Below are 26,936 nucleotides of genomic sequence, written 5' to 3' on the forward strand. Positions count from 1 at the left end.
ATGAATCAGTGTTCCACCATTTTATGACTAGTCAACACTTAGCTGTATTTATTCCAGGAATGCAATGTTTTCTTGGAGGTGGCTACAAGCAGGGTTTAGCCACAGAGTTTTATGCATATATGAGTTGACAGAATATAACTATCACGTATAGACTCGGGAATGTATGAGGCCTGTAGGGGATATGCAGTCAGGAGTCCAGGAGGCAAAGTTTGTTTGTCAGAGGCAAAATGCCTAAACTGGCTTGTGGGGAGCAGGGGGTATCAGGAAGCTTGACATAAACAAATTTAATGTATGCAGCCTGAATTAAGGGGGAAAGTGACACCTTGGAATTTCCTTGAGGACCATCCACAAAGTACAGTTGCTTATATTAAAATTCATCAACATTTAAATCTGGCAATCATTTTTCTGAATACAATTTATGAGGTATCTGCCACAGAACTTTAGTTGCACATTGACTAAGCAGAGTAGTAATAAATGGTTTGTAAAGATAAAGCAATCTCTCAAGATTGTGTTCCCCCCAATTTTGATGCCCGTAGCAATCATGCAATCACTAGCAATTAAAGAGCTAAAGAAAATAACCAGGGTGGTTATGTTGCAACATTTCTCCATTATCAGCAAATGTTTTGAAAATACCATGGTTATATGTTGGAATACTAAACACGAGAAGAAGTATCAGTTTAAGGAATCTACCAGTTGCCATAGAAAATAGATGAAAAAAGTTTTCTAATGCTCCAGATGACACAATATGATTAGATTTCTTTTCAGTGCCTGAGATTACATAATGTTGGCTGGTTGCACTGAGGCTTAATTTTTGATCTAGGTTTTTTACTATATTCTGTCACTGATAATCTAATGGGTTAATTCCCACATCCTTGCCTTTGTATTAACCTAACAACTTACTGATTTCAATACAAAATAAAACATAGTATAATCCTCTAATGTTGGCTACCTGAAAAATAGAAAAAACAAACAAAAAAACCCCACTAACATATCTGTCCCTTATAAAGCACTAGAGGACCTAACAATGAAGATTGCTGAATACATTCTTTTCAAATTTACATTCTTGATACTTATGCCCTAAAAACTTAGGATATAATCAAATATTTATCCCATGCCAGGTTGCTATAATTGAGCCGCATCAGTACTAATTGCCACTAATCATGGAGGCCAGATTCATCATACTTTTTATCCTGTACAAATATATTACTGAAATACTATTGAAAAAAGAAAAAACAAAACAGTTTTTCTTCTAAGCCTCTATTCAGGGTAAAACCAGAGCTTATTCACCACTGCACTAAATAAAAATTAAGTCTCAGTTTTGATACCTGATGTATATTATTGAGCTACAACATTCATTTATATAAATGAAATGATTGAATTATGAGTTTCCATGTTCTGAGAAGCTTCCATAATTTTAGGAATATAAGCTAAGAGTGTTGATTTCTATGTAAGCATCATAACAGTACAAATATGCTAGAAAAATTTATATGTATTATAGCCAATTATGTCAGCAGGCTATGAATCATATCCAATTATCAAGATGCATAAGTGCACTTTGTGTGATGCTCAAACATCATTAATTTTGTGCTTAGCATAAGCTGCTCAAATGATATGATTTCAGTAATTTCTTGAATCGATATTACAGCATCAATATAAATTCAATGTGAATTGGAAAATGAACATCTTCATCTTGTTTATATCTGTGAAAAGGCATTTACTAAACACAGGAGCACATTGAACCAACAGTTGCAATTGGGAAAAAAAATCTAGAATGTTCCACAGAGAATCTAAATAATAGGAATCAGAACACAAAGCAAGCAAGGCCAAGAGGAAGCCTAGCTAACCAGCCAAAGAATCCTCACAGGCTCTCTATAGGTAGACACTGAAATAAAATCAGAAAACTGACATTCCCACCTCCAACAAACTGAACTGACCAAGATCTACCCTCACCATAAATTGCCCACTTACCTTAACATTTATAAAATGGTTTCCTTACTTGTCTGGAAAAATCTCAGTTTAGCATATATTTAAAACAATTAGAAGAGCGTAATATGTTTAAGTAATTATATACTAATTTTGAGTTCAAGTAATTAAAATTATAAAAGAAATCTTAGAAACTTACCTCAAAGTCAAGGTCTGAATATCGTGATTTTCTTCTCTGTTAGATATTATTTAAAAAAGAAAAAGGAAAGAAAAATCAAAACAAGTTGTTTAGTTATTAAAATAAAATGAAAATCATTATTTTCAATGAAATAATTCTGCTTTTTTATGTTGTATTTTTTTCACATAAGACTAACTGAACATTTTTATGACTTCAAACTATTCCATACACTAAATGAACATTTTTATGACTTCAAACTATTCCATCCACATTATTCTATTTTCACTTTGAACTTCCTTTAAAATTGAAGATTATAGAAATAGATCATCTTTCTTATCTTGACCTAATTTCTCAGTGAGGAGAAATTTTCTATGAAGATTCACACCAGAATTTCAATATTCAAGGAGATTTTAAGTTTCCTATAGCAAAACTACTTTATAGACACAAAAGATTAAAAACTGTAGGAAAAATCATTAGTTTTCTCAAGACTCTCCACCAACCAACCTTTACACTTCATTTCTACCAAATTCTCTCTGGCCGTCTTAAGTCCCAAAGCTGTCTAGGTCTCACCAACACATTTCTTGGATTTTGATACTCCTCAATGACAGGGAAGTCCTTCTAATTGCTAGTTGTTCTTTAGGCACTGAAGTATTTATCCTAATTTAGTAAAACAACATATAGTTCACACCCCAGCAAAATGTGGACATAAAAATCGCACAGAGCTTCTTTATGGCTCTATTCTATTAAACAGTTCCTAAATCCAGTATAACGTGTGTTAGTAATTAGGCAGTAGGCCTGATAAAATCAGTCACTATAATTAAAATGAAATTAATGTGATGATATTATTACTGTCGGGAAGGTATTCTTAAGCATCTGCTCCAAGAAGGCATTGGCATCTTAGAATGATTAGGTATAGAAGGAGATGACTGGTAAACGTAGGAAGGGCCCTCCAAATTTTTAGAGAACAAAGCAAGATTCCAATATAGGGTTGCTTTTTGGGGGTGTGGGGAGGGGTATATTTTGGAGGTAATGTGGACAAAGGAGAAAAAAAATATTTAAACTGTGAGACAAAACTTCTTCTGTTTTATTTCTTCCTCTTCTGCTTTCCCAACCTTAAGTTCAGTGACCTAAACAGGGACTCACATCCAAGACAAGTGGGAGACTCTTGTAACTGTTGGCCATTAGCAGAGACTGTAAAAGGCACTCATGTAGTTTATTGAAAGATAGGACTAAACTTTTGCTACTCGAGTTAAAATGTTTACTGTAGAACCAGAACCTCCCTACTTAACAACCAAATACATGTTTCAGTAGATAGAAGGTAATATACCAAAAGAAATGTTTTGTTTAAAAGTTCTGAAATAATTTGATTTGGGTGGAGCTGGACTGCAAGCGCAGCCTTCAAGTACAATCAAGGAGAGTACCCAGGAGACCGCTTTATTAAATGGAAACTCTGGGATGTTGATCTTACTTTGCTTCCTATCTCCAGCATTGCCCTAGCCTCGCCCTGGTGACATCCCGGAAAGAGAAAAGTGAGTGGGAAGGCTTTTACCCCACTCCTCTGGGCTATCTTCCTGCCGCTATTGTTAGCAAACTGCTCTGTAGAAAAATCAGGCTCTCAGGCACGGCTTCACATGTGACTAAATGTCAGTGTTTCCATTCTGCTCCTGCATGCTTCACCTTCCTGGCACTGTGACTCAGCGGGCCATTTTTTTTTCTAAGTATACATTAAGCAAAATCCTTTCCTAATACAGCAACACCCAAGCATGGAAACACTTCGTTTTAAGCAATTATTATAGAACATTAGTCATGAGGTTTGTGTTCCATTTGAAAATTAAATAGTGAAATTTTATGAAAAAGATTCAGCCAACCTGCAGAGTAAGAGATCTTGCCACTGCACACGTTGAGGAATTCTGTTGCCAAAGGTCATAACAGCCATATGTTGTCTTGTTCATTTATGAATGCAAAACTGTGATGCCTCAGAACTGGAAATACTGACAAATTCATGTTGCTAAAGGCTCCATATCTTAGGAGCCAGAACAAAAGATGGGAATCTAGACCACCAGAGATAGAGTCTGCTTTTAGAGCAGATGTCAACCTATGTCATTGTGAAATATGGGAAAGAAAATGGATATACTCTTACAAATAGATCCCTTTCTCTTCTATTTAACTGTATTGAAATCAAATTTTAACATGAAGGTATAACAGAACTAGCAGTCTTGAAGGATTACTCAGAAAGGAACAAATGAAGCAAAATGATTTCAATCAAAAAAGCCTAAAATTGGGAGTGAAGACAAACAGATTAGAGAGTGGAAAAAAAATGTAGCACATTTTCAGAGCCCAAGGGAGATAAAAATGTGTGTAATATTAATCATATACTCACAATACTGACCATGTGTTCCAACATTCTCTAAAGTGCTTTCACATTTGGAAACTGCCCTGTTGGATGGTTGGGAAAGTATTACTTATTATCCCCATTTTGTGAATGAGGAAAACTGAGGGCCAGAGGAATTAAAAATAACTTGTCCACTTCACCTGGATAGTAAGCAAATGAGTTGGGATTCACAATCAGATCTTCTGACTCCAAACCCTGCATTTTCTCCACCATCTCTCACTAACTGTTCAGTGGGACAAGCGGTCATATTTTGTAGCCAAGGTGCCTAAGGTATTTTGCTGATTGTTCCTAGAACTCATCAAGAATAACATTACAGGACTCAATCAATTCAAGACTGACAGCAGTGGGACAGAGATGATTTCTAAACATAAAGAAAGGTAATCAGATCAAGATATAATTGACAAGTATGATACTTACTTGAGAGAAAAACTGATGGCGATATACGTAATTTGTATTGAGTAAAGTAATTTAAAAAACATTCTAAGACAGAACAATTTATGAGGAATGATACAATAGCAGAGTAGCTGACATCACCTCCTATTGCAAAATCTACTTTAAAAAGTTTACCTTAAAAAAAATATATTTAGCATTGGAAAATTGGTGGTATAATGCAAGAACCAGAATGCTCAATTCTGTTCAATTTCAGTCTGTTTTCGCCCTTGGTATGCAGACAGTATGTTGGAGAGTCAACAAGTTTTTTGTGGAAAGCATGACTGATTTACATGTAATTCAAATGTCCCTGAGATCTCTGGAATGTTATTTCAAGTGGTTAGAAATAATGGTTATATGTTTATGAGAATCAACTAAGAAAAGTGATCAAGTCATAACAATGTTTCTGATAAGCTGATAATTGAAGAACTGCTACCTATAAATTTAAATAAGCCAGTGTGGTGGTAAAATATTCTATAAAGATACAAATGCCTGTGTATATATCTCCAATTTACCAAATAACTTGATACAAATAAACTTTTTGTCATAGTAGTTAACAAAAATTTCTTTAGTTCTTTTATACTATTTCCTTTTCCTAAATTTCCCACATGGAATTCATCCTAACTTGTATTCTGTTCTCAACATTCCTTTAAAATTCTCCTTGTCACTGTCTCTGTTGAGCTCCAATTTCTAAGGTCAGCTTTCTGTCCTGAACTTACTGGTCTCGCAGAAGCTTTGGGAAGTTAATAATTTCCTCATCAAAACACTCCATCATCTGTCAGCTTTGCCCTTTCCCCCCTTTTATTTGGTGTAACTCCTTTTCAATTTTCTTTTGCTGGCTCTATCTCGTCTCCCTGCCTTCTAATTGTTGAGTTCCCGAGTTCTCTTTTTTTCTCCTATTCTCTCCTGGATCATATAATTCATTCCATTGTTTTAAATACCATCTTTTCAGTTCCAAACACCCTCTTTCTTCCTGTTTTTCCCATCCCTGAAAAAGCTGGACATCTATTAGTGGGCCAAGTCAGAAGCTGAGGAATCACCCTTTATTCCTTCCTGTCCCTCATTATGCACAGCAAATCCATCAGCAAGTGTCAGCTGTCACGTTCACAACATATCTTGATCCAACTGCCCTCTCCACTTGCATCTCTGTATAGTCAAAAGCACTCTTATCTCTTGTATGGATCACTTCAGTAGCCTCCTAGCTGTCCTCCAGCATTCTGCTGCACCCTCTCTCCCATTACCACTGGATCCTAACCCTTTGTCTTCCGTGCCACTAAAGGGATGGATGGAGAAATGATCATGATGATCTTTTGCTTAACAGTCCTCATTTGCTTCCATTGCTTTAGAAAGCTGTGCAAAATCTCTTTTTTTTTTTTCTATTCCTATTTAATCTTAAGGAGCTCACCCTCCCCCTGCTACACAGGCCTTCTAATCCAATCAGAATATTCCAAGAGCTTTCCTACCTCAGGACCTCTGCACTTGCAGTTTCTTTTGCCTGAAACATTCCCTCACTCTTTATACTTCAGAAGGCTCCCAGACCATCTATCTAAAGAAGTCTCCCCCACATTCCACAGTTACTTCTCGGCACAGTACACACTGTTCTAGAGGATTCATTTGTTAAAGGCTAATTATCTTTCTCTTCCATAGGGTTTGTTCAACACAGGGGCAGGGTCCACATCTGCTTTGATCACTTTGATGTCTCCAACATCTAGCAGAAGGCCTGGTACAATAGTAGACATTCACAAAATCATTGATGAATAATTGAAGGAGCTGCACTGTGGCAGCCAAAAACACATCCAAAAGAATGTGACTTGTTTGCTTTTTCTTTGCTTCCCCCCCCCCCCCCCCCCCGCCCCAAGGAATACTCCAGGGGAATTTGGAGAAGCTGCACACAAAACCAAATCAGTTGCCAGCCAAGAAACTCTAGACAAGTTAGAGGAATGCAGGCTTATCACTAATGGAAGGGGAAGATTCCTTAGGATGATTTAAGGTAAGGCAATGCACGATGGTCTGAGGCTGTTCAGAGGAATACTTAGTGAATATATGCACAGAGGCATCACCCCATATCCAAGTCTTGTAGAAAGATGAATTCTTTCTCAAGGAGACACTTCATTGTGTCACTGCCAATTAAGCTGGACAAGACACTAGAAGATTCACAGTGAGGAATAAATTCCACTGACCAATAAATGGCACTATGACCGCCATCAGAAGTTTGGTACAGAGTGAGCAATGAACCCACTCAAGGAGAAAGCTTTGATTCCAAATCCATTCAAAATGTCTGTGGAAATGAAGCCTGAGAATATTTTAAGAAATGACTTGTATTTGAGCTAATTTTGTGTGCCTACATAAAAGACAAAAATTCCCTAACCCAGGAGCAAAACCAAAACACTAAAGAAGGCCATGGCTTCCTTTCCCCACAGCTACATGAGGGAAAAAAAAAAAAAATTAAAAAAGAAAATAATGCTTCTGCACAATGGTCAGTTCTATGATGGTTTCTGTTAGTGACAGTCTCCCACTTCTCAAGTGAGGCCATAACATTTTGTCTAATATCCTGAATATCGATTTAGAAGAGCATTCAAACCTCTTCACAGACATTCAAGACATAATGATAATGAAATAATAATAACACAACCTTCTATCTGAAGCACTCCTTACAATTTTCAAAGGGTTTTCACATACATTATCTAATTTGATCCTCACAGTAGCCGTAAGAGAAGTGCCTGTGATGTGGCATTATAGCTAAAATGTTTTACCTCTAAAATCCATTATGCTGTGAACTCTCTGATTCATGTCCAGAAGAAAACTGAGGTATAAAAATTTAGCTTAGAATATGGTGGCTCTTTCCACCCACTTATAAATTGAGAGATTATCTGAGCATTTTTCATATATGTTTATACCTAAATGGACAAAAAAGCTGGAGTAGCAAAACTTTGCTTTGATAAAATCATTTTGTAATCTATCTAACTTTGATTAGTTATTAAGAGTTTCTTTATTAATAGAAAAATCCAGGCAAGATTTGTCAGGAGAATAACAGAAACCATTTAAAGTATTTACATTTGAACAAATTGTTTCACAAGAATTCAAGTGATAGAGGAGCTGAGAAGCCATATAAGAGAACATGAGGTAACCCAGAGATTAGCAGTTGACTGTCCACCCTAGGCTGGATGGACAGAAAGATGGCATAGTGACTTAAGCCCAGGGACTGAGGCACCTGGCAGAAGCTGAAAGCTTCTGGAACTGTAGCTAAAGAGACACAAGGTGCTGCCAAAAGCAGAAGGAGCAGGGGAGACATATCCTGGGGATTCTCTCTTCTCCCCAACCTCCAATCTCTCTCCAGTGTTTCCTATTAGCAATCTTCTCAAGGGCCAGAAGCCAAAGACACAGAAACCTGTATCAACCCTGAGTGATAGCAGGGGAAGGATGAATAATAGATCATGTGCCAAACAGGCCCAGGGCATGCACATTTGTTGGAAACATGTTTGAGGCAATGCTTATTAGATCTAAGAGCTACAAGCTGTTGAACAAATACCAGTGTTCCAATGATTCAAAACTACTGACCTATCTTCTTACAATATATACCTATAATTTTTTCAAAAATAATTAGAACCCCAATCCAAGATTTAAGCTATATTTCATAGTCCTCAATGGCTTGAGAACTATGAAACTTCTTTCTTCCCCCACTTGCTCCATGGCAACTAGTGTTTATTTTGTTTTTACATTATATGCATACCACACACTCAACATATTTTGCTAATGTAAGGTGAATGACAAGTGCTGATGACAATTTCATTCTTCTTAATCTAAAAATAAAACGGGATATCTAGGGCTAGAGATACTGTGAGAAATTCTACCATATTCATATTTCAATTATTCCATAACTGTGGAAACAAAATCTAAAATTTTGGAATTGCTTAACAAGTCCATTCTGGGAGTGGATACAGTTTGAAAGCTGGAAGATAACACTTTATAAGAAAGAAAGAAACAAGGTACTATTAGGCGGGGAGGGACTCTCTTTCATGCCAAGAAACTTCATGCATATATTAAAATTTCTACATTCAATAATTGGGGATTAGCTGAACATACTCCCCTGGAGGTTGGAGCCTTTTCTGCTGGCACTGCTTTCTGGATTGGGGAGCCTCCCGCTTTCTTTGTTGCCTCCTGCTTATTTGAATAAACACTTCCACCCACTCACCCACTCTTTGGCTTTCTGTTTCTCTCCCTCTTCTCTTTTCCTCACTAATACTGCCTTCTATGCTACGCTTGATAGCTTTTACCCTCCTCTCTTTCTTCTCCCCACCACTTCCCACCTTGGTAATTTGTGAACACCAACTCCTCTTGAGGAAACACCCTGAATTAATAAGAACATCTTATTATTTCTTTGAAGAGATGCTAACACCTGGCCATCCCAGCTTTCCAGGCAGCCCATTCCTGTGGTTCTAACTGTAGTCGCCTCCTCATTCAGAGGGGAAGACGTCTCAAACTCCTATGGCTTAGCCCTCCTGTCATCCACATGTTCACCCACTTTTATCTTTACATCGTCTTCTAAGACTCAAGTCACCTCCTGGCTACTGTTGATCCCACTCTCCATGCAGATACTCCAGTCATCTTTCTGCTTTTTCTCTTTGGTCAGAATGTCATCTTCCTCACTGGCTGGCCCTGCAGATACAGCCTAGCAGAGTTGACATCTCAATTTGACAACGTATCACTCTGCTCATTAAGAAAGCCATACCACTGACTTTATTTTCATGAGCCGCAGTCCTATCTCCAAAATCTGCTCGTTATATACACCTATACCTTATCCATCTCATGTCTTTATTCCCTCTAAGACCAAGTGTCTGTCAAGGGTTAAAATGAACTTTACAGTTACTCTCATGCTAATGTTCAGGAACATTACTGTCTCTTTAGACGGCATACAATTGATAAGGACAGAAAGATTCTATTCCCAGATTTGCTATGCACTTGCTCTGTAACCTTAAACAAATGACTTTACTTCAAGGATTATAACAATTTATCCATTGCACAGAAGTGCTGTGAAGATTAATTAATTCATGTTTTTAAGGTGATTTGAAGCTCTGCTAATGAAAGATGCTATATAAATGCTAATTTTTGTTATTCATTCCCACATCTATATATTCTCTTTCAGCTGTCTCCTAAAATGGTCACCAGAAGCAGCTATGATTATTAAAATCTTTTAAAAAATGAAAACGACACTGAATTTTCATTCTGAATCCTGAATTTTCTTCCTTTTCAAGATGTAAGTAAGCCCTGTGATGTCTAAGTTATTTAAATGCAGATCTTTTGGCTGAATCACAGTTATATGTGATGCTTCTAATTAATAATAAGAATATAGAGATTTAGAAAAATTAGTCTGAACACAGCGCCTGGAAATACAGTCTGTTGTCTAAGTACACAGGACCTGTACAATATCAAACCCAGAAAGATTTTTAGGCTTTTAAACGTAAAGCATTTTTATAACAAGCAAAATATTTACTATAATCCCATTCTAATTCCTTTAGCATATCTTAAAGACCATTCTGTATGGAAGACTCCATACAGTCATTATGAGTTTTCCAATAGTGCATCCAAATTGTTATTTATGATGTTATGTTATTAAATGCATACTCACTGAAAACCCTTTTACAAACTTTTGATTTTGTATAAACATTATGTGGTTATTATTCTAGTAGAACTGCTAGTCTCTGGGAAATACAAGTCAGAAATAGAGAAAGAGTAGCTATTGGCTAATTCAAAATGATGGAATACTTTTGTTTAGAAAGTGTTCCAGCCAGGCACTTTGGAGTGAACTTGGCTCTACTGCCACTATGGCTTTGGTTCTGAAGGATGATTCTTTTCAGAAACCTATTCCGTTCGAGATTCATCTAGAGTTTAGGGATTCATTCTCGATCTCGTCTACATTACCATTTTGGTCTAGAATTTCCTTGAAACAGTTTGGAAAAACCTCAAAATTACACCTCTCACCAAGTTACTCTAACCTTTCATGGAGAAGACATGATTTTGTGGGGAAAATAGAGAAAGAATTGACTCTGGGCACTCCGGAACACCAGAACAAATGATTATCAGCATACTTCTGATGGAAAGGGTAGGTGACCAATTGTAGAGTGTCTTTCTCCAAAAAGTATCATATGAAATAATCTCATTAAAACAATAGGTAACACATATAAAGAGGAATGCAGGTATTGCATTGCATACAGAACACACTGCAATGTATGAGTAGTGAGCTTACAGCAAAACTTCAAGGTAAAGGATACAACCATCACATATAAAAACAGTAACAGGGTGTATGTCAAAAGAAAGACATTTCTTAGATCTTCCTTGATTAATTATAATACAATATGAAAAATATCAATGGCTGTTGACTATTGTCCACTTTATGGGTAGAAAAGAAGCTGAGAGGAGTTTGCTTTTTTTTACTAAAGCCATGTGGTTGGACCTCAGAGTCCTGACTCTTAGCCTTCTCAATTTATATCCCTCCTGAGAGTTCACAATTTAAGATAAAAAATTTTGGTGGTTGCCATTCTGTAAGAGCTAAGAGCAAAATATTTACTTTGAAAGATATCTAATGTAATACGTCGTAGAGTTTATGATCAGTGTAATGGTAGATCTCATAGCAGCATTCCAATTTTCTTATTTTTAACAGCTGCTCTCCAACAGAAAATCCCGATGTTGGTTTAAGTGTGCAGTGCCAGTCAGAAACGACTTTAAACAACAAGGTACCTGAGAAACATCAGAAGGATCTTTGTTTTGTTTTTTGTTTTTTTCTTCTTTATGAATGCTCTGCTTGGTTTATGAAGAATTATGACAGATAGGTATCTAATTAAATATAGAGAATTCCTCTATTTAAACACAATCTTGATAAAGGGGATTCTGATGCATTACTGGAAAAAAACATACATCCTTAATATCACTTTGTAAGCGGGCATTTTCCCGCCTATTAATCCCAACGTGCCAAAAATTCTCAGACACATAACTGCAAAAGCTAATGTGTCTTTTCCCTCAATCCAAAATCATATGAATCACTCCCTGTCATTTTCTGTATGTATTTCAAAGAGCAAGAAAAAGTTTATCGCTTACCTCTAATGAACTCATTGATATGGTTGATCCAGTTTCACTTCTTGACAGTCCTGCATTATCATCCAACTCAGAGGCCATGAAATTCTTCACAGCTGTGCGAGGCTCAAAGGGTAAATTCTGCATATGTTCCTGGGGTGTGAGATGTTGTTCTAAGTTCAGATTGAACTGGTCCATTACAGGGGGATTCATGTTGAATTCAGGATTCACTTTGTAGTGCAATAGCCTTTCGTGTGGCAGGGTTTCCATACCGATATTCATTTTGTTCTCTTCTTTCATTGATGGCTGGGAATTTACAGAACTTCTGGGCATCACAATATAGTCACTTTCCATCATTCTTTCTTGAGGATGGACTATGTCCATATCAGCCCCTCTCAAATTATCATCTGTACATAAGTACACAGTTCTCCGCAATTCACTGTTCTCTTTTTTCAAACACTGATTGCCCAGCTCATTCATACTCATGGGCATGTGCAGACCCGTGGGTTGCTGGATGATGACTTTAGAAATGACGTTTCCAGGCAATGTTGAATAACTTAGCCCTTCAGGGTTTGTTCCCTTTTCTTCTTCATCATCATCATTTAAAGAAATCCTAGAGAGCGTTCCTGTTATTGTTGCTGCTCGGCAAGGACCAATATCCTTATGAAGAACTGTGAATGCAAATATGAGAATTCATAAAAGAAAGCTAATGCATGCTTTCTCTTCATTATTGTATTCTATTCTCTCTTTCTACTAAACGATTTCCTTAATAAAATAAAAAAGCTAATATGTTTAAAAATTATCTATTGTTTGTTTATGGTGCAGATCACTCAATCACTCTTTATTGATTCTGATATGTTAAAACATCTGAAAGCTGATTAATGGATTTTCAAAAATCTCAGTGTCTTATCCTTAAACAACTCTGCATACATTTTCAGGGGAAAGGCAGATTACCAGAGAAGTAGTCTCCATCAAACTACTACAAAGGGTTTTATAAAATTATGGATATATTTCACATGAATTTGACTTTTTTGTAAAGGCTTCTTTTCCCTAATGTATTTTTAATAAGTTATATTCATTGTTTTTTTGAAAGAGGTAATAAGAATTTCATCCTACTGCATTAGAAATCCTGTTGAAAATTAATAAACGTTTATCTATGAGGGGGTATTCAAATTGCCAACTGAGTTTAAGCACACAAAAAAATTGTCTGAGCTTCTGAAACCACCATTCCATTTTAAACCTGAAAAACGACTTAGAAAAAAATTAAAAATGCATGACAACTTGTAGTGAGAGAGGAAACAAAATGAAAACATAAACCAAACCAAAGCAAATGAAAACAAACCAATCAACAAAAGAAAAAAATTAAAAATGCATTACAACTTGTAGTAAGAGGGGAAACAAAATGAAAACATAAACCAAACCAAACAAAAACAGACCAAAGAGTCCAGAATTCTTTATTAAAATGTATTTTCATGTTTTTTTTTGCCTCTCTATAAAAAGGAAGCCATATTTTATGCATAAATGAGGCAGCATGAATCAAAACTTAGTTGTGAACAGCTGTCAGTTTTGAGGTATGAACGAATGAAATTCTGAAAAACTATTCTTGGTAATTTTGATGCTGAAAACACACAGACCAGCACCGTATGCAAGTCAGCTCAACATGTCCACCTACTTCTGCCCCATCTACAAAGCAGAGCGATCACCACTGAAAGTTTCATTAGGCAGAGACAACTGTAAAATATTTGGTTTATGCGTTGTTCTTGAAAAGTTCCAGATGTATTGAATTTTACTCATTATTATCCAGTTTTCAAATAGCATCATAATTATTGTGCATTAACGCAGAGGCTGAAAAAATAGGAATCTATGAATGTTTCCTCATTACAAAGAGAAGCCTTCAAAGTTATTTCAAAACAAGCATCATTTATGTAGTATCTTTTATCTTTAAATTTGGTTGTGACTTTTTGTACTAGAATAGTTTAAAAGCATAATTTCCAAACCTCTTAAAATAATAGATTGGTAATAAATTGTGGTTGCTAGGAACAATCTACATGAAAATATTAAGGGGCAAAGTGTTTTAAATTAATAGATTTAATAATATTTGAAATAAAATACTTTAAAACATCTCCAACTTCAGGAAAGAATACTTTTAATCTTTAACTGTATGCAAGAATTAATCCAAAATTTACAACAGTAAAATTTAAAGGCTAGCTATGCGAACCTATCATACTGCATTAAAAACATATAATTTTATACTTTTATGAATATTTTAAACTATAAAGGAATTCTTAGTATTGAATATTGATTTCATAATGTGTATTTGTACAAGATTCATTTAGTTTTGTATAAATGTAATATGATTTATAGTTATAGTTAGCACATTTTTATCAAATGATATTACCATCTTTATTGAAAATTTGTGTATCTTAAATATTGGGGGAAAGATAATTCTTCTCATGATGTAGTGCCTACTCTATATGAAATATATGTCAGCTTCTTAGACTTGCTTAAAATGGATATCCAAAATTTGAATATACAACAAAAAAATCCATACCACCTACACATACAAACATGATGCTGAAGGGATGGGTCTTTTGAGATAAATTAATAAAGTTGTAAAAGGCAAAATGCAAACAAAAACAAAACAAAATGCACCTGAATATTTTGCATAATCAGATATATACTCTACCCTTTGGGAAAGTGAATTTCAACAAAACTTAGTAAAATATTATTGAGTCCATGAATTGAGACTTTAAAATTGAATATACCTCAACGTGGCCAGAAATCTCCAGAAAAACTCAGAGGCAAGCTCCTGATGAGCTCTGCTAAAAAGGGCACATACAGAAAATGAAAACATTCAAAACACTAGTTTCTAATGCCGTGCTTCCCCTAAAATAAGACTGGGTGTTATATTAATTCTTGCTCCAAAAGATGCATTAGGACTTACGTTCAGGGGATGTCATCCTGAAAAATCTGCTAGGGCTTATTTTATTTTGGGGGAGACACGGTAAAATAATGGTACTGATCTATATCAGGAACACGATATTTCAGAATGCAATGCATTCTGGAAAAAAATAGGTAATTTAACAAAAGAGAAGAAAGAAAATGAACACTTAAAAAATGAGACCACAGCTTGGGTTAGTAGTTCAGAGGTTCTCCACTGTTAGCATGCATCAGAATTACCTGGATGGCAGGTAAAAACACTGATTACCAGACCCTACCGCACAGTAGGTCTGCGGAAGGGCCTGAAAGTTTGCATTTCTAATAAATTTCCTGGTGATACACTGCCTGGGGACCAGACTTTGACAACCACTGGTTTAATGTTAATAGCTTGATAAGGAAAGACAAAACTGATTCTATTTTGCTTCTCCATTAAGAACTATGACGAGTACACCAAAAGAGGTGGAAAGGAAACTAAACTAAAAATAGGTAAATAGGAATTATATAAATACTAATTATTTTAAATAAATTCAGGCTTCCGGACTCAGACAAATCACATTCCATCTTGGAACACATACCTTGTTTCCCTGAAAATAAGATCTAGCCTGACAATCAGCTCTAATATATCCTTTGCAGCAAAAATTAATATAAGACCCGGTCTTATTTTACTAGTAAAATAAGACCGGGTCTTATATAATATAATTAATATAATATAATAATAAAATAAAATAATATAATACCAGGTCTTATATTAATTTTTGCTCCAAAAGACACATTAGAGCTGATTTTCTGGCTAGGTCTTATTTTTGGGGAAACACGGAATGTGGAACCTGGCACCTTGACTAATGATCTTTGAGAAATTACGGAAAATGGATGAAACAAGGGAAAAATGTTTTATCAATTTACCAAAAAGGTAAATGGTAAACTTTGGAAACCAAACTCTGTATCTTAGCAATATTTTGGTCGGTATTAAACAGGTAGGTTAATTCCTGATACTGTACACAGCTACACTACTGGTTACCAAACCATGACAGTTATTCTGTCGCCCTACTATGACCACACTCTACAAAGTGTATTCTGTTTGAATTCAGGAATGAGTACATGAGATTAGTCTCTCAGATTCTTATTATAACAACTCTGTGATCTCAGACTCTGCCTAGATGTTTAGTGGTTTGAGTGGGGTGAGTGGCGGGTGCCTTACTGAATACAGCAGGGTTCTACACTCCATCTCATCCTATTCAACTACTTGATTGGCAGCTTGGACGATGGTTTAGAAGGTATTCTAATCAAACTTTTAACATCCAAACAGTTTCAAATGAATAGAATGCTAACCTGAAACTAGTAAGATAATAATGAATAGAGATAAAAACAAAGGCCAGATTTTTCTTCACTGGAAGAAAAATGAAAATCACAGAGCCTTTACATAATCTTAGTCTTGGAAAGACCTGACAGCTACTACAAAAAGTCTTAGTGATTTTTAGGTGACAACTAGTTGACACTAGTATTGTACCAGCTGCTATGAAATCAGATGAAAATGTAGGTATCATTAGTGGAAGTAAAGAACCAACTATGAATGCTGGATACATATGTATACATTTGGGCACCATAATTTAAAATTATTAACATATTGGAGGCCACCTGGGCAACATGCCTTCCTGGGAAGATGCTGTGAAGAATGAATGAGGAAACATGGTTTGTTTAGTCTGGAAGGGAAAAAAAAAAAAAGAAAAAGACATGGATTGGGCTAAATGATACTTGCTCTCAAATATTTGGCTATTTTGATAAAGTGACTACCCACTCTTATTCTAGAAGGCATCACTAAAGCCAATGAAGAAAATATTAAATAAGGTATATTTTGTCCCAATATAAAGGAGCATTTCAACAACTGGAATCATCCAAAAAATGAAACGTGGTTTCCTTTAAAACTCTTGAGTTATCTACTCTGGGTTTAGCCACAAGTGAAGGACAACCAACAGGAAAACTCAATGGGATCCTAGTACTCTAAGGGAAGGTGTGCTACATGGTTTTTTCTGGCCCCCTCTAAAAATATAACAACAACAACACTGGCTATGATACATCAACACACACAGTTATTTCATCCTTACAACAACCCATATTTCATAGATAATGAAACTGAGACACAGAGACCATATTGATAGGCATTACCCCTGACAACCAGTAATCAATAGAATGAAAGGGTATGTCTTCAAGTCAATGCTTTTCTGCAGTTGGTACTCTCAACAAACCATTTTTATTTCTCCCTCATTCCATTCTTCTCCCATTGTGCTATTACAATGTTTCCATTTAAAAGATTCTATTTATGAATAGAACTCTCTATTCTATTCTATTCTATTCTATTCTATTCTATTCTATTCTATTCTATTCTATTCTATTCTATTCTATTCTATTCTCCACACGAATATGTGATGTGTAAACTACAGCATTTCAAAATCAAAATCCATAAAAATGATTTAACATTTCTAATGATTATAGTTTCAAAATTCAAATATTCTTACCGGACCGGCAAGCAATGTCTACATCCTTTTCAAAGTCTGTCTGTAACAAAAAATAATAAGACATAGAATCATCATTTAATAAAGACCTCAAGTGAGTTTTACTAAACAGATTATCTGAAGTTTACAGATACCTGACTAGGCAGTACCAAGTTATTATCTTGTGCAAAGGAATTTTCTCAAGGAAAAATCAAATTGTTTTTAAGAGTATTTCCTAGAGACCAAATGTTTAATAAAATAAATGGAAACATGACATACAATTTTAATAAGGCAATATAATATCCATTGTAATCTCAGAGACAGAATTTTAAGGCAATTCCTTGAACCCCAATAAAAGATTAAAATGTGCATTATGAATATACTTAAATAAATGTCTCTGTTATTTGTATTTTTAAAGCACTTAGTTTGTATATATTGTTTGTAATATAATATCTTATAGCTCTGTCAAAACCTTCCTAGTCAATCTAGGTTTTTTAATGATCATTTTCACTCAAATGTGACAAAAGGCTTTCAGATTTAGCAATTAAAATTGAAGTTGAACCAATACCAATCCGGTCTAGAATCTGCTAGAGTATAGTTCCATCCTCACATTTTCCCTAAACGTTTACTTTAAATATATTAGTTTATTTTCATAATGATAAAATTAAATTAGCCCATCTTAATATTTTATATTCAAGATATCGGTATTTGTCTACTTGTTTTTGATAAGAAATTAAAATTATTCCTTTTCAAGTCTTAGTTACTAGTACATCATTTAGACTATTTTTATGTTGCCTAATCCAAAAACACTAATAAATCAAATACAAGAACTATATGATTTCACTCATTATGTGGGATATAAAACAAAAAACAAATGAACAAACAAAACAAACACAAGCTCATAGATAAAGACAACAGTATGATGGTTACCAGAGTGGAAGTGGGTCGGAGAAGGATGAAGGGCGTAAAGGGAGTCAAACATGTGGTGACAGAAGGAGACTAGATTTTGGATGGTGAACACACAATGTAGTATAAAGATGATGTATTATAAAGTTGTACCGTTGAAACTTATATAACGTTATTAACCAATGTTCCCAAATAAATTTTATATATATATATATATATATATATATATATATATATATATATATATGTATTAAGAAAAAACAAAACAAAACAAAAAAAAAACCACCTCTATTTAGCCTTGATTTTAATGACATCTTATTTCTAAAATATACCAAAGTGGTTATGTCTAAAGTAACCTTTAATCCCAACAGTGGTCAGAGCTCAAGTACAATAACTGACTTTCACTGGAAACATGGCTACTCTTTATAGTTTAGGGCAGTAGTTCTCATCTTAAGCTGCATATTGGAACCACCAATGCCTGGGTCCCAGCCCAGAGATTCTGGTCTCATCAGTCTGGAGTGCCTATTCTGATTCTAATATGTAACCAACACTGAGAACTGCTGCTTTAAGGCTAGAAATGTAGGTCCATAGTGTTCTGAACTGTAAATAACCATGATCCTATTGACTCATAGTTATCCCTGATTCTGTTCAAGGGTGAAAATACTTTCTGCTGCTGCACACAAACCCCACACTGAACACGCCAATAACAGATCTTGGGACTCTTAAGCAATACAAAAAGAATAATTATCTGGTGTCTGTTAATGAACTAAAGCCAAAAGTCACTCAAAATGGGTCTGTGATACTATTTTACTGAGAACAATATTTGTTTATTCCCTTGAGAAATCATGACTAAGTTAACCAGAGGGAAAATACAAGCTCACCATGATTTGAGCATGCCCGTTAGGAAAAGAACTTGAAGAATCAGCATTGATTGGATCCTGACAGTTTCTCAATCGGCATCTAAATGCATCCTGAACCTGTGAAAAATATGATAAAGATTAATTTTCTTCTCTCTTGGAAATGACCAGATAATGCCTACAGTGGCAATCAACTGAGAAAGTGGTTACCATTGTTTTCATGATCTAATACCCATTTTATTTACTTTCTAATACAAATACTGGTTACCTCTACTGTGTTATATACCAAGGAAATTTATCACTTGCCATAATCTATAGAAAGAAGTGCTGGGAACTCCTCAGTTATCAAAATGGCTATGTCTGACTCAACCGTAATAATTCTCACCGGAGGGCGAGATTTATTTCCATTGTTACAAACAATATGTCTGTCATTCAAGGAGGATTTACTATTTGGTATGGCATAATCTTTATAACAGCTTTACACATAATGAAAAATGAGATTACTCAATGATCTTTTGACTGAAATTGATTTGGGATTTTCCTTTTATGACTCTTGTAAGGGGTTCTATTGGGGAGACTATTTCTTGTCTACCTTCAAGTACTATGTGCCCTGATGTAAAAACAAAACACAATAAAACAAAAAGACAACAAAAATGGCTGTTTATAGTTGATGGTCTTGGTGTCGGGGGACAGGGGAGATCACTTAGCAAAGCCAAACTATAATATCTATAATATCCCTTCACAATCGGATTCCAAGTAAAGAGCAAACATATCACAAGGACATTTGAAGAACATTAAATCTTTTATTAAACAAGTGAATAAACTTGAATAGATGAATAACAAACACACAACCCATATATTCTGATCACAAGATGCCTCTGCAGCAGCGTGTCCTTTCCACTTCCTGAGGCTCATTAGGGTCCTAAAAGCTGTTGATAGACATTATCACAAGTAACTTTTTATCCCAGTCAATGGGAAGGTCATTTTACTAATATTTTGTTTTTCTGACTTTACATTATTGACATTCTCCTTGTAGTTCATTATAATCTGTTCTATTAGATTAAAAAACAAAGCTCAGATGAAGTGGCATTGCAGAGATGGCCAAGGTAAACACAGAATGATATAAAATACCCTGCCACTATTTTGTTGTAAGATGTGCATAGTATTTGTGTTGGCCAGAAAAACATGGAGCCTATTAAGTTATTTTCACCTCCTCTCACCCATATCATAAGTTATTAGCAGTCTCTTTTCCAAATTGCAAGATTTGGAAAGTGACATGGAGTGTAGTCACCACCACAGTCTTGGCTAACCAGTTCAATCATGAGACCTTGGTCCATTTCTATTTCCCCACCTCAGGTTCCAGTCCTGCTGATGCAACCACTACAGGTGTGGATTTAGGGAGTAAAGGATGGACTCAGTGCTCTCTGACCACTGCCATTCTCTGATTCTAATATTTCTAAAGCTGGTATTTCCTGGGGGGCGCGTGGTGGGGGGAATGGAGTTGCCTGATAAAAGTGAGAAAGGTAAGTTTTCTTATTTCCTCTTTCAAACACGTCAGTAAAAGTGCAGGTTCAGTGAAATCTAGTCTGATCATCTTTTCTTGAAGAAGTGCATAAATATTTAGAACTAATTCTTCCAGCTTCTCCCTTGAAAGAGACATGACATGGGCAAAGGTAGATTCTTTAGATATGAATGCTTTGAGGCTCCTCCTTCTTTGATAAAGTGACATATTAATAGCCAAAAATTTGTAATGAGTGTAGTGTTTGCCACATGACCACTGTGTGTTATGCAGAAATGTGCACTGGGGAAAACCACTATGAAAGTATGTGTGTTTTTAGAAAACAAATCCTAAGAACAAATGTCAAAGACATAGGTACATGCTAACTTTTTGTTTGTGCCCTGAGACAACTGTTAAAGAATAATTTATAAAGGAAGATAAATAGTGTGTTAAAAAATCATGCCTTTCAAGAGCTTGTCACAGGAATATGTTTTCCAAATCTATTTCTGATTACTAAAGATGGCATTTGGTGATAGCAAAGATTAACTGGTCCTTGCTAACCAATCTTTTTTCAGATGTTCAGAGTGTAGCTGTCAAGGATATTTTTGTCTGACAATGAAATATGCAAAACAACTTCTGTAAGTTTCTCTTTGAAACCCACTATCTGATAGCTTGAAGAAAATATAAAAGAAATCCAACTCTTTTTTCATAACACACACACAGGCAAAATCGATACCTTAAATTACAAAACTCCCAAATATGACAGTGAGTTAAGGGCATTTCTACAATGAAGAATGATGTCAACTTCATGAATCAGTCAATGTTATTCAGAAGAAATATAAAACGGAAAAGCATAAAAATTCTCTATTAAATTCAAGGTCATTTAAAATGGTCACATAAATGTCATAATTTAAGTGTCAGATTCATGTCAGATTCTCTGACACTTTTAGTGACTCTGTTACTTCTAATTCAGAAAGATTTGCAGGAGAAATTCCAATTGTTCCAAATGCTCCATTTGATTTTTTAAAAATCTTTAAAATGCATTCAGGTAATCTATATGAATTAGCCTTAAATATTTGCCCAGCCCTGTCAGGGAAGACCAATTATACTAGATTTTCTTTCAAGAAAACAGAGAGACATCTTTGGTGAATCAATGTGAATTATACTGATGGAGAACAACTGGATTTTTTTAAAAGCAAGTCTACAAGGATCTTAAGTCCAGACAAGAAGAAAGCATAAAAAACAAAGAGTCTAAAAATACTTATCCCATCCTGAAATTAAAATCTTCTATGCCAAGTCATATTTACAATGCTGGATAGTAATAGTCTCAGTGTCTTTCTTGCCTTGTGATTAAGATTAAAGAAGACGACTTGTTAAAGATTCAAATATTTATTATTTAAGCTCTTTAAGCTGACTTTCTATTTGAGGAGGACAAGTCACTTATTTTAGGGTGCAATTTGATTTAAAAGTTATTTTTAGATGTTAAATTCATCATAACACTGAGTTCTTATAATAGTATTGTTTTTGAAACTCATGTTAGATCAGTAAATGCAATTTTTAAATAAACTTGTATAGAATAATTAAATGTTTAACAAATTATGGCACAGTTAAAATCTAGAGTTCAAAGTTTCTTCTCTTTATAAAACTGCAATAGGTCTTTTACCTTAATTGTCAACCAGACTGATGGTTAAAAAGAATCAGGAGAGTAGAAAAGAACAGATGTGTACGTAGCCTTGGAATATTTCGGGGACTTTAAGGAAATCTGATGTCACGTTATGAAAAGGAAAAAAAGAATGGCTAGAAACATCTTCAAAAATAAGGTGAGGTAAAAAGAATAAGCTATCAGGGCTGTCTGAAAGTATCCAAAGGAGGGAAGGTGTATCCCTACTACTTCCTGCTGGGGGTTGCTCTAAAAATTCCCAAAAAAGCGATAAACCCTTTTCTTGTGGATGGATTCCTGCATGAGGCCTGAGTTCAAAGAGGTTTGCAGGGGTGTGTCTCACTCCTGTCTCTCTCCCATGGGGAGAGCAATTTGGTTCAGCTCCTCAGCAGCAAGCTGAGGGCTTCTCGGTTGGTCCTCGCTCTGAAGGCAGCTTGGCAGAGTATCACTGTGCAAGTTGGTACCAGATTTAGAAATTGCTGGGGAAGAGCACCGAGAGATGTTTGGCAGCGTTGCAGTTGAGAGAAATCTCACAGGCAAGAGCTGCACCATTTGAAATGGGCTCGACACTTAGCTACCAAGCAGATCAGACCCCAAATCTTCACCTTTTTAGAACACATACTTTCAGTTATTCTGAGGATCATTTTAAACCAAGAAAGGAAATAAAATCACATTCTTGAAATTATTTCAGATTGTTACTGGAGGGAAGGGATTTTCTTATGTGTTCTGTGTTTTTATTTTTTGTTTCCTGAATTTCATCTATACTATTGTCTCTCTTGATTCATATTTGAACAAATGGCTTAATTCTTTTTAATCATATTAAATTTCTTGTAACTTAATTATTAAGTGAATAAGATTGTTCTGAATTTCATGTGTATTATGCCAGTTGACATAAGCAACAGGAATGACTTCACATTATAAAAATGTTACCTGACTTCTCTGATAACAAAGAAAAACAAAAATGGTTTGCCATTGCCGTATAGTGAAGGAAAAATATGGACTTCAGTCCCAAATTTCAGTCCTAATGACTTTCTACTGGAATCCTCTAACACCTAAAAGATCTTTCACTTAATCTCAAAATTATGACAGCTTTTCCCTTTTTTGTATCAGTTTGGGGGGTCACATGAGCTTTCCTAGAAGACATTTCACATACATGATCTGAAACATTTCTTTAGCATGCAAATGGGAAAAGGAGCAAAGGGAAGTTCTATGCCAGACACCACCGCCTGTGTCTTCACAGAAGATATTTCATTTTAGCCTCATTCATTTCATTCACTTTGAGGCAAAAAATAAAAACCTAATTCCTGACCTCTTATTTCTTGTATTTATTTTAAACCTTTATTCCAGACACATTTAACTTCCTGTCACCAGTTTAACAATGTTGTAAAGTGGGACCCTAGGATTCTGAAAGGAATGGGGGTTGGGATTTGCCTGTCCGTGTGCCCAGGTACTCAGATTTTTGGATAACAGCAAGCCACGGTTGGGCGCTACCTGGCAGACACGTCAGAATTTGCCAATCTCTGCCATGAACTCTGTGGCTCAATTTGTTTACTGATGCCATTTTACTCATCAGATTTCATGCGTTTGTTAAGCTCCTAAACCTCTGTGTGGATTCAGAGAACCACATGTGCAGATTAATACTGATGCAAATATTCATGACCTAATTGCCATCATGCTCAAATCAGGAAAGCCTAATCTTAGGAAGAAAAGGTAGGATTTATATTCTCCTACCTAAGAAATGGGATGACTATTGGATGAAGGGAGGTTGGTGATTTAATCCAGTTTTATTGGGGTAACATTTCCAGATTTACATCCTATTTTATTAAAAACAACTCTCCCTCTCTCTCTCCTTTCTCTCTTTCTCTCTCTCTCTCTCTCTCTCTCTCTCTATATATATATATATATATATATATATATATATACTTATATTTATATTTATATTTATATATTTATATATATACACACACATATATGTATATATATGTATATATGTATATGCATATATGTGTATATATATATACATATATGTATCTATAGGTGTGTGTGTGTGTGTCTGTGTATAATTTCTTTTTGACCCTTCAATTCAGCTTGTGTCTTCACAGAAAAACATAAAGCTCTTAGGAACCTACTCCATTCTCCTTTAAACCTCTCATGAGTAAGCTAGAAATATTAGGATGAGTACCATAACTTTCCCATCCTGGGCCACTCACTCTTTAGAATCTATTGAACAATTTTCAAGACATCACTCATAGTGGCCTCTCACTATGGCCACCAAATACCCCAAACAAGAAAGCTCTAAAGCATCAATCAGTGCTATGCCCTCAAATATCATCAGTATTGTATTTCTCTTAGTTCTGCTGTTACAGCCGCTAAAAAAAAAAAGAAAAGAAAAAGAAAAAAATTACTCTAATGTTCAGCATCACATCACTTGCCTTATGCCTTCAGGTGCCCCAGGTGGTGCTAGAGAAGAATTAACTTTCTACTATTTGCCATAAACTCCATTCTATGGAAACCATATGTCTAGTAACCTCTTTCCATCTTCCTCTACTTGAAACTTTCAGTTGCTTAAAACTCCAACTTCATTTTCCCCTGAGGACCTGATAAGTTCTGAAATCTCCTATCATGTACTCTTTCATCTTCAAAGACCAACTGAAAGCCCTGACTACCCCTCACTAAGGGAGGGAACAAATAAACCCTTCCATAGTAAAAAGTCACACCTAATTTCCTTGTAAATAGTTAAGCTTGGCGATACATGCAATTCTCCATCTGAACTAGATTATATGAACTCTTTTCAAATTGCTATCTAGTTATTTCACCATTACTGGCTTCATTTTTTTAAAAACTTTTTTTTTTTTTTTGTGGAGAACATTGGTTTTAGATTCGATAGGCAGGGATGCTTGTCTGATTTATAATTTACTCTCATGTGTTTGTAAATCATTTTGTTTATCTGCACTCTTTAGGCAAATAATAAGACTAAATGGGAAATCAGCAAAAAAAAAAAAAAGAGAGAGAAGAAAGAAAAGGTAGAGGGGAGTGGAAGAAAGAGAAAGAAAAAGAAATCTGCTCATATTTATTTTAAGCATTTTGCTACAAAAATTGCTTCATGGGTTTGGATGAAGATTCTGGGGCCTCATCTGGTGCAGCCTAGACCTCCTGCCAGCACTGGGTAAAGAGACAAGAGCTTGCCTTGTAACCCACGCTATGGAATAGCCACAGGATCCTAAAAGACTGATACAACAAAATTATCCATTTAAGCACTTTCCTTTTTTCCATCCATCTAGTGAAAGGGTTTACTGTAGCTTATATTGTATCACAATCTTGTTATTTCCCCCCTCTGACATCAAGCTGTAAGATTGTCTTAGAGCCTGGCACAGACAGAGACGGGGGAGATGAGAAGAATGTGCAGGCACCAGGAAAGTGGTTTCCTAGCAACAGTAACTATTTCAAAGATTCCATAACTCATGTGTAGTTTGAATTTCCATAGCAGTGTGGAAAATAGTAAATAGATATCATTAAGTGCTGAATGCAAATAAATTCTAATCAAGAAATGACTGATCAAAGGAGGAAGCATCTATATTTTTCCTATTATATTCTGTCTTACTAAGTATTATACTTCTTAGTTTTTAAGATCTAGGTTTTGTTGCTGAAAGTAGTGTGTTGTGATAAATCAGATGGTTTAATTAAAAAAATATATATTCTTATTGCCTCTTTCTCTCTTTTGTCAGAGGCAGCTATATACTAAAGCAATTTAAAAGAGAAAGGTTTTCCAGAAGAAGAAATTGTATTTTAAAAAATACAAATTTTATGAAGTTTAATTATTAAGATGTCAGCTCTGGAGGTCACAACCAATTGCTATGCAAATAATCAATTTGCTTTTTTAAAATTTTTCTTTTTTGAAAGTGGAATATAACTGAGTTGACAGTACCAGAGTGATCATTTCTCCCTTCCTGCTTGACTTGACATGATTTCGGTTATAAAATTGGACCCTCTAAGAACAAAGGCACTTTTTAAATAAATTAAGCCCATACACATCATTCTGAAAATAGCACAGTTATAGTATTTCATTTCTTTTCTCCTTCTTAAATTACAAGGTTATAGTCCTCCCTTGTGTGTATCTAACTCCTTCATAGGAAGATTGCAAAAGTAAATACGGAGAAAGCCTGTTGAATTCATATTGAAACAATCAATAAAGACTAAAAACAACCAAATTATGTTAGTGTGTATCAACAATACATAGAAATAGAAATATGTATATCTGTTTTCCATTCTCTCAACTGAAGGAAATAGTTTTTACATTGCTTATACACTTTTAAGGAAGAAAAATCCATATGGATTATCTTGAGTCATTGTGAAGACAATCTTTTAAAGGGGAAAAAAAGCAGTAGAGATAAAACTGTGAGATCGCCTATGGGATTATTACATAGATTAATAGATATAAGTCTTTTCCCAATACTCTACAGGTAGCTCTTCAGTCCATTTGCTTTGGTATATTTTTATGGAATGTTTTGTTCACAGGAGACACCAAGGGCATGAGCAGAGGCGTCTTTTCTCCTGGGCTGTGGTGAATGCTAGGGCAGTGTGATCACAGATCATATG

The 26,936-nt window shown here is 35.2% G+C and overlaps 1 protein-coding gene and 1 long non-coding RNA gene across 6 annotated transcripts in view; one reads left to right on the top strand and one right to left on the bottom strand.

Annotated features, from left to right (window-relative positions):
- The window catches only part of LOC109456837 (uncharacterized), an 87,247-nt gene extending 80,303 nt beyond the window's left edge, over positions 1 to 6,944 (top strand). Inside the window, exon 3 of the long non-coding RNA XR_002138927.3 lies at positions 6,782 to 6,944. This is a non-coding gene — a long non-coding RNA (uncharacterized LOC109456837). The remainder of the gene's footprint in view (positions 1 to 6,781) is intronic.
- Positions 1 to 26,936, bottom strand: part of ADGRB3 (adhesion G protein-coupled receptor B3) — a 682,811-nt gene that overhangs the window by 13,075 nt on the left and 642,800 nt on the right. For all 5 annotated transcript variants that reach the window (XM_074333154.2, XM_074333153.2, XM_074333155.2 and 2 more), the window contains 4 exons: positions 19,207 to 19,302; positions 17,444 to 17,483; positions 12,015 to 12,661; positions 2,123 to 2,158 (listed from right to left, as the gene is read on the bottom strand). In XM_074333154.2, the coding sequence (XP_074189255.1) occupies positions 2,123 to 2,158; positions 12,015 to 12,661; positions 17,444 to 17,483; positions 19,207 to 19,302 (819 nt within the window). The remainder of the gene's footprint in view (positions 1 to 2,122; positions 2,159 to 12,014; positions 12,662 to 17,443; positions 17,484 to 19,206; positions 19,303 to 26,936) is intronic.

Source organism: Rhinolophus sinicus, chromosome 2 (genome assembly GCF_057876585.1).
Source record: "Rhinolophus sinicus isolate RSI-liver-muscle chromosome 2, RSI-T2T, whole genome shotgun sequence".
NCBI classification, from domain to species: Eukaryota; Metazoa; Chordata; class Mammalia; order Chiroptera; family Rhinolophidae; genus Rhinolophus; species Rhinolophus sinicus.